At 51.0% G+C, this 8,212-nt stretch overlaps 1 protein-coding gene across 8 annotated transcripts in view; it reads left to right on the top strand.

The window, feature by feature from the left end:
* LOC140731887 (scavenger receptor cysteine-rich type 1 protein M130-like) overlaps positions 1-8,212 on the top strand; it is a 97,233-nt gene that overhangs the window by 21,032 nt on the left and 67,989 nt on the right. For 6 of the 8 annotated variants that reach the window (XM_073053893.1, XM_073053884.1, XM_073053853.1 and 3 more), the window contains 4 exons: positions 1,059-1,120; positions 3,270-3,344; positions 6,741-7,052; positions 7,740-7,823. In XM_073053893.1, the coding sequence (XP_072909994.1) occupies positions 1,059-1,120; positions 3,270-3,344; positions 6,741-7,052; positions 7,740-7,823 (533 nt within the window). Of the gene's footprint in view, positions 1-141; positions 372-422; positions 551-1,058; positions 1,121-3,269; positions 3,345-6,740; positions 7,053-7,739; positions 7,824-8,212 lie in introns of those variants that run through there. The other 2 variants (XM_073053860.1, XM_073053875.1) reach the window with 2 other exon arrangements.

The following is an 8,212-nucleotide window of genomic DNA, read 5'->3' as shown; positions in this document are numbered from 1 at the left end:
GGGGGAGGGGTGGTGAGGAGGGAGCGCCACACTGTGGGGGGGGCAGTGAGGAGGGAGCACTGAGCTGGGGGGGGGCAGTGAGGAGGGAGCGCCACACTGTGGGGGTGTGGAAGCACTGAGCTGTGGGAGGGGTAGTGATGAGGGAGCACTGTGCCGTGGGAGGGAGCACCACGCTGTGAGGGGCGGTGAGGAGGGAGCACCGAGCCGTGGGAGCCCGGGCAATCTCTCCCCGATATCGGTAGTGTCTGCAGGAGGTACTGCCTCAAGACGGCGACACCCGCCAACAAAGATCCCCACCATCCGGGCCACGCCATCTTCTCACAGCTCCCATCGGGCAGGACGTATCGAAGCCTGAAGTCCCAAACCACCAGGTTCAGGAACAGCTACTTCCATTCACCCATTCGGTTCCTGAACCAACTGCAACAACCACAATCAGTATAGCAACACTAGAACTAATCTGCTCTACAGTGGACTTTGTGTTGTTTCTTGCAAAAAAAAATGTATAATTTGTATTTCCATTGTGAATGTTATCTCTGTGATGCTGCTGAAAGTAAGCTTTTCATTATAACTGTACACACATGGAATTGTGCGTCTTACAATAAACCACTTTGACTTTGACATTAACAAACGTTGAGGGGTTGAGGAGGGAATGCTGTGGGAGGGGGTCGAGGAGGGAATGCCGTGGGAGGGGTGGTAAGGAGGGAGAGCGGTGGGAGGGTGGTGAGAAGGGAATGCTGTGGTGGGGGGCTGAGTAGGGACTGCTGTGGGAGGGGTGGTGAGAAGAGAATGCTGTGGGAGGGGTGGTGAGAAGGGAGCGCTGTGGGAGGACAGTGATGAGGGAGTACCGTGGGAGGGGCAAAGGTGCGGTGAGGAGGAATGCATTGGAACGCAAGTTGCTTTGATTCAGGGTATTTCATAATCCTTGACCCTGATGTACATTGACCCTAAGTTTTTGACTCATAAACCCTTGAAGCCACTGAAGCCTAATCTCCCCTTAACCCTTGGGTTTTACCCCCTAACCCAGCCCAACTGATTGTCGCAATGTTCTTGTTCCACAGGCCTGAGCAGTGTTGCAGAACGATCCGCCTGCTCTTCTCAATCGCAATCCTGAGCACTCTCGGTAGGTTTACAAGCTGGAAGGGATGAGAGGTGTGTGGGGCAGCCCAATCCCTCGACAACTGCCTGACGAGAACAGCAAGCAACTTCCACCGACTACTTCTTCCAGAGAATGCAGTCAGTGGAGAAATATCTTACACAGGGACAAACACACACACACTCACTAAGGATTCCCTTAAAACAATTTGTCCTTGATTGTAGGTAGTAACGTGGTGATTTCTGATAGGACAATTTTGCAGGAAATACACTGTCCCCCTGACATAAATTCCGAATGTATTTAGAACTTTATAAAGATAAATACGTACACACAGAAGTTATACATTTTGCCAATTCATAAATTTGGTGTGTTTTTTCTTTTATCCATTGATCTCCTGCGCACTTTAACAAAATGGGAAGGGGTGTGGGGTATGTCACCCCGCCCAAGCATTACTGGAGTTGGGGAAGTTGGAGGAATTAGTGGGTTAAACTGACACGTTGAATCGGGCTCTCACTGGGAACACGGTTGCCATATTAATTTAAGCTCAGATCCGGGACAACCTACAGAGGAAATCTCTCATAAAACAACAATCATAAAACGGACCACACAAAACTTGAAATAATAGTTAACGGGAACAGGTCTTTGGCCTACCATGTTTAATTAAACAAATTAACTAAACTGTTAAATTAGAATGCCTAACTCAGCTAATTCCTTCTGACTGCATATTTGTCCCTATCCCTCCACTCTTTGTGCACGCCTATCTGAGAGCTTCTTATACACCTCTATTGTATCTGCCTCCACCACCAGCCCGGCAGCACCTCCCAGGCTCCCACTACCCAAAACTTGCCCCACTCAGTTTGCACTCTGCTATGAGACATTTCAACCTGGGAACAAGATGCCATCAGTCTCATCTCTCTATGTCTCTCACAATGTTATAAACCTCAGTCAGGTCTCCCTGAAACCTCTGCCGCTCCAGAGGAAACAGCCCAATCTCTCTTCATAGCTCATACCCTCTAACCTAGACGGCATCCTGGCGAACCTCTTCCGCCCCCTCTCCAAAGCCCACACCCTTCCTGTAATGGGGTGAGCAGAACTGAATGCAATGCTTTAGATGCAGCCTCACCAGATTTTTATAAAGCTGCAACATAACTTCCCGACTCTCGAAATCAGTGCCTCGACTAATAACGGCAAGTGAGCTATATGTGTTTTCTTTACTGCCCCATCAACTTGTGTGAAATTATTTGTGCACTTCACAAGTGATTTATAAGGCATTGCTCAGACCACACTAGGTATTGTGAGCAGTTTCCAACCCAAGGGATGTTCTGGCATTGGAGAATGTCCAGAGGAGATTAATGAGAATGATAGGCTTTACGTATGAAGAGCGTTTGATGGCTCTGGGCCAGTACTTACCGGAGTTCAGAAGAATGAGGCGGGGGATCTCACTGAAATCTTTTAAATATCGAAAATAGAGTGGATGTGGAGAGGATGTTTCCAATCACAGCCACGAAATAGAAGGATGTCCCTTTAGGACAGCAATGAAGAATGTAGCCAGATGTGAATGTGGGGAATTTATTAGCTGTGGAGGCCAAGTCATTGGGTGTATTTAAGGAAGGGTTCTTGGTCAGTAAGGGGGGGGGGGGGTTGGTTTAAGATTACAGGGAAAAGGTGAGAGAGTGGGTTTGAGACAGCAGACAGAACTGAATGGGGAGCAGGCTTGATGGGCTGAATGGCAAATACCTTATACCACTCCTATATCCTGGTCTTAACTCACAGGGCATCCTGCATGTTGACTGTCCAGGTATTCCCCCTTCCAGAAATGGGGAGGGGGGAAGGTGAGGCATTGGGATGGAGTTACATGGGGAAGGAGGGGAGGATGGTTGAGGGGGAGGGAAGGAGTTGCAGGAGGGTTGGGAGTTGAGGAGAAAGGAGGGCATCACAAAATGGCAATAGGGAGGGAGAGGGTTACATGGCGAAGGAGAGGGGAGTTAGAGGAGGACAATGGGCAAGGAGGTGTTAATGTGGGGTTGAGAGGGTGGGAGGGAGTTGTGGGGAAGGAAGAGGTAGGGAGTTATAGGAGGGCAATGGGAAGGGAGGTAGGTTACGTGGGGGGGGGGGGTTGGGGAGGTTTTTGCCATTTGCTCCCTCTCACGAGTGACTCCCACTCATCTCACTGCAGGCACGCCTGGGATTCTGACTGATGGTAAAATCACCCTGATCATGACTATAGAGCAACATGAGAACTCCAGTGAAGGTGAGAATCTGGGGTGGGTGGGTGGTGCAAGTGGAAGTGAAAACAGGGAGGGATTGTCTCTCACTATTGCAGTGTAGATGATGGGGAAGGGTATGTAAAGGGTTGATGGGAAAGGAAGGAGTCATGGGGTAGGAGGAAAGGGTTATCACGGGGTTAATGTGGGGGGTGGGATGCAGGGATGATGATGGACAGGCTATGAAGGGTTAATGGGGAGGGGCTTTCATGGGGATGCAGTAGTCAGTTGGGGTTAATGATAGGTTAAATGGGGTTAACAGGGAGTGAGTAACATGGGGTTTATGCAGGAGGGAGGGGTGGGAGTAGATGGAGGGGTTACATGGGGTTAACAACGAGGGGCCATGAGGGATTAATTGAGAGATGGGGGTCAAAGGGCTTAATAGGAGATGGTGTTACGAGGGAATAACAGAGATGGGTTATGTGAGTTTAGCAGAGAGGCATCACAAATAGTTAACAGGGAAGGGTTAACAGAGAGGAGTTGTGTGGGGTTAACAGGAAAGATTTACAAGGAGTTAATGAGGGAAGGGTTTGTGGCATTTTAACAGAGAACTACAGAGTTTAAGATTGTGAGGTCACAAGGGGTTAATAGAGAGAGGTTATGTGGTGTTAACTGGGAGAGGTCAACAGGGAGGACTACATGGGGTTAATGCGGGTGAGGTGTTGCATTCTGTGAAGATCGATGATGATAGGACTGTCATCGGGCCCTGGGACAGAGCGACATTGAGTACAGCTGCATGGTTCGCTGAGCATGCCAAGCAGAGTGGGGAAAGGGTTTGGCATTCTGTCTGTCTGTCGGTCATTGGGCAGGGCACCGGGTCTCGAAGCTGGGATCATTATGACTGTCAGGTTCACCGAGGTAGCTGTGTGCGGAACTGCATGGTACTGTTACGGGTAGTGCAGCAGCCCACAGCGCCAGCGGTGGATGTTCAGTTCCCACCACTGACGGTAAGGAGCTGGTGCATTCTGCCCATGGCTGCATGGATTTCCCTCAGGTGCTCTAGCGTTCTCCCATGTACAAAGTACATTTCAAAGATGTACGGTCACTGAACTGCTCTGTTGGGATAGGAAGCTTGACGACACTGGCCGGCTGCCCCAGCATATTTTGGACTGCGTTGGTCACTGGTGCAAAACGAGACCAATGTACGTGTGAAAAATAAACCTCATTTCTATCTCTGCAAAACAAAGACAGTGTGGAAAGGTTGTCTTGCATACATTACACAAGGTGTAATCATTACCTTGATTCATTACACAAGGTAAAACATCGCAGAATAACAGCTACAGAGAAAGCGCAGTGCAAGGTAGACCGTAAGGTGCAAAGGCCACACAAGGTAGATTGTGTGGAAAGAGTCCAAATGATTCTACTAGAGAACCGCCCACTAGTCTGACGACACCGGAGGACAGTTGTCCTTGAGCCTGATGGTACGTGGTTTCAGGTTTCTGTATCTTCTGCCCAGTGGGAGGGGGAGAAGAGGGAATGTCCGGGGTGGGTGGGGTCATTGATTATGCTGGCTGCTCTACTGAGTTAGAGGGAAGTATAGATAGAGTCCATGGAGGGGAGGCTGGTTTCCGTGATGTGCTGAAATACGTCCACAGCTCTGCAGTTTCTTGTGGTCCACGTTGTAATTGTACAATATTGTGTCCAGTTTTGCTCACCCTGAAACAGGGAAGATGCCATTATGCTGGACAGAACACAGAGAGACAGTCTACGTGAGTGGATGGTGCCGGGACGGGACTCGAGCGACTGAGTTATGGAGAGAGGTTGAGCAGACTGGGACTTTATACAGTGGGATGTAGGTCTTGGATGTGTGACCTTACAGAGGTATTTAAAATCATGAAGGGCAGAGACAGGGTGAATTCACATAGTTGTTTACCTCAGGATTTGGAAACCAAGTACTAGAGAGAGATTGAAGATGAGGAGAGATATATCCAGTATCTGAGGGGTACCTCACCCAGAGGCTGGTCAGGATGTGCAGTGAGTTGACAGAAAAAGTCATGGAGTCATAGAGCATCACAGCTGAGAAACAGGCCCTTCAGCCCATCTAGTCTTATGCCAGCCCAGTCTTCTGCCTAGTTCCATCTACCAGCACCTGGACCATATCCCTCCATACCTCCCTCGTCCATGTACCTGTCCAAACTTCTCTCAAATTTTACAATTGGACTCTCGTCCACCACATCTGCGCTCGTTCCACGCTCACGCCATCCTCTGAATGAAGAAGCTCCCCCTCAGGTTCCCATTAAATATTTCCTCTTTCACCTTAAACCTGTGACGAGACCTGGCTTCATACAATCTGATTGGATACAGCCTGCAGTTTCCCTGCCGACAGCCTCTCATAATTTTGTACACCTCTGCTAAATCTCCTCTCATTGTCCTCTGCAGCAGAGAACGAAGCCCTAAACTGTTCAGCCTTTCCCTATAACTCAGCTCGTCCAACGCTGGCAACATATACACTGTATACACTGGAATTTAGAAGGATGAGAGGGGATCTGATTGAAACATATAAGATTATTAAGGGATTGGACACTCTAGAGGCAGGAAACATGTTCCTGATGTTGGGGGAGTCCAGAACCAGAGGCCACAGTTTAAGAATAAGGGGTAGGCCATTTAGAACGGAGTTCAGGAAAAACTTTTTCACCCAGAGAGTTGTGGATCTGTGGAATGCTCTGCCTCAGAAGGCAGTGGAGGCCAATTCTCTGGATGCTTTCAAGAAAGAGTTAGATGGAGCTCTTAAAGATAGCGGGGTCAAGAGATATGGGGAGAAGTCAGGAACAGGGTACTGATTGTGAATGATCAGCCATGATCACATTGAATGGCGGTGTTGGCTCGAAGGGCCGAATGGCCTACTCCTGCACCTATTGTCTATTAACATCCTAGTAAATATTCTCTGTTCCCTCTCGACCTTAGTGACCCCTTTCCTGTAGGTAGCTGACCAAAAATGCACACAAAACTCCATTTTCCACCCCGCCAGCATCTTGCACAATCTCAACGTTTTCATGATTGGCTTTATTCGTCTTCAGTGCAGCGAAGCATGCAGCGGCAGGCCCCGTTTGCATCAATGACCAACACAGTCCACGGGGATTGTACTGGGGGTGGGCGCCCACAAGTGTTGTCACGCTGACGTAGCAGGCTGACGGCTCACTGACCCTTAGCGGTGTGCCTTTGGAATGTGGGAGGAAACCCTCACGGTCGTGGGGAGGGCTCCTTACAGGCAGCGCAGGTCACCGGGCTGCAGGGATTATGCTGACAGGTTCAAGGAGAGGGAAGTTTGGAGGGCTTGGGCGTCTGAGATGCTCGGCATAGACCGGTTGGGCCGAGGAGCTACATTCCCTGCTGGTGTGACGTTCCGTTTGCCCGCTTCCCCCCCCCCCCCCCTTTCCTGACAGGATTCCTGAGGCTGTTAGCGCCTGAAAACTGGACGTGCGCGGGAGCAGTGCAGATCTACCACAACGGTCGCTGGGGAAATGTCTGTGACGACCTGTGGGACATGAAGGATGCCGAAGTAGTGTGCCAGCAGTTGAAATGTGGCTCGGCGAAGGAGGCGGTGAACTCTTCCGCCTTTGGCATCGGCTCCGGGGAAATCTGGCTGACGAACCTGGAGTGCAGTGGAAAGGAGAAGAACCTGTCAGAGTGTTCCCCCGGAATATGGGGCAAGGGGAACTGTACTCACAAGGAGGATGCTGGGGTTATCTGTACTGGTACGTAGTCATGAGGGGCAGTGAGGAGCGAGGGTTGCTGGGGGTGGGGGTGATATGAGGGAATGGTTCTGAGGCTGGAGGGTTGAGGAAGGAGGGACAGTGAAGGGGGAGCGCTGTTGAAGTAGGGGAGTGGCTGTGAGGTGAGGGAAGGGCTGGGATGTGTGAGGGGCAGGAAGGAGGGATTGGCGTTAGGGAAAGGTGGAGAGGAGGGAGGGGCATTGAGATGTGGGGGGGTGATGAGGTGAACGAGGGACAGGGTAGGAGGGAGCTGAGTGATGAGGAGGGCTGATGAGGTGAGTGAGTGGCTGGGAGGAGGAAGCAGGGGAGAGAGGCACAGAGAAGGACGGAAGGTATGGGAGGACAGGAATAGTGAGGTAGAGGGAGGGATGGCGAAGGAGGGGAGGTGATAAGCGAGTACTGAGCTGATGGAGAGGTGGTGATGATGGGCAGTGAGTGAGAGGCGGTGTAGGAGGGCGGTGAGGAGGGAATGCTGTGGGAGGGACAGTGAGGAGGGAATGCTATGGGAGGGTTGAGGAGGGAACGCTGTGGGAGGGGGTGAGGAGAGAACGCTGTGGGAGTGACAGTGAGGAGGAAATGCTGTGGGACTGGGTGAGGAAGGCAGACATGAAGAGTGGCCTTAGACCAAACAACACCATGGATGGCCAATGCTCAATAATTTCTTTACAGGGGCACCTGTATCTCAAGTGGAAAAAGCGTTCAACAAGTGTACCTGGAAATATTACTGGGAGAAAGGAGATGACTATTGTATACGTACGTATGACCCCAGGAATGCCTTGGGATGGTGTGGAGGGAGCTTCACTCTGTGTCTGACCCCGGGAGTGTGTGATGGGACGGTGTGGAGGGAGATTCACTCTGTGTCTGACCCCGGTAGTGTGTAATGGGACAGTGTGGAGGGAGCTTCACTCTGTGTCTGACCCCGGGAGTGTGTGATGGGACGGTGTGGGGGGAGCTTCTCTCTGTGTCTGACCCCAGGAGTGTGTGATGGGAAGGTGTGGGGGGAGCTTCACTCTGTGTCTGACCCCGGGAATGTGTGATGGGACAGTGTGGAGGGAGCTTCACTCTGTGTCTGACCCCAGGAGTGTGTGATGGGACGGTGTGGAGGGAGCTTCACTCTGTATCTGACCCCGGGAGTGTGTGAT

This window comes from Hemitrygon akajei, chromosome 1 (genome assembly GCF_048418815.1).
Source record: "Hemitrygon akajei chromosome 1, sHemAka1.3, whole genome shotgun sequence".
Classification (NCBI taxonomy): Eukaryota; Metazoa; Chordata; class Chondrichthyes; order Myliobatiformes; family Dasyatidae; genus Hemitrygon; species Hemitrygon akajei.
This window is presented reverse-complemented; position numbering and strand designations above follow the sequence as displayed.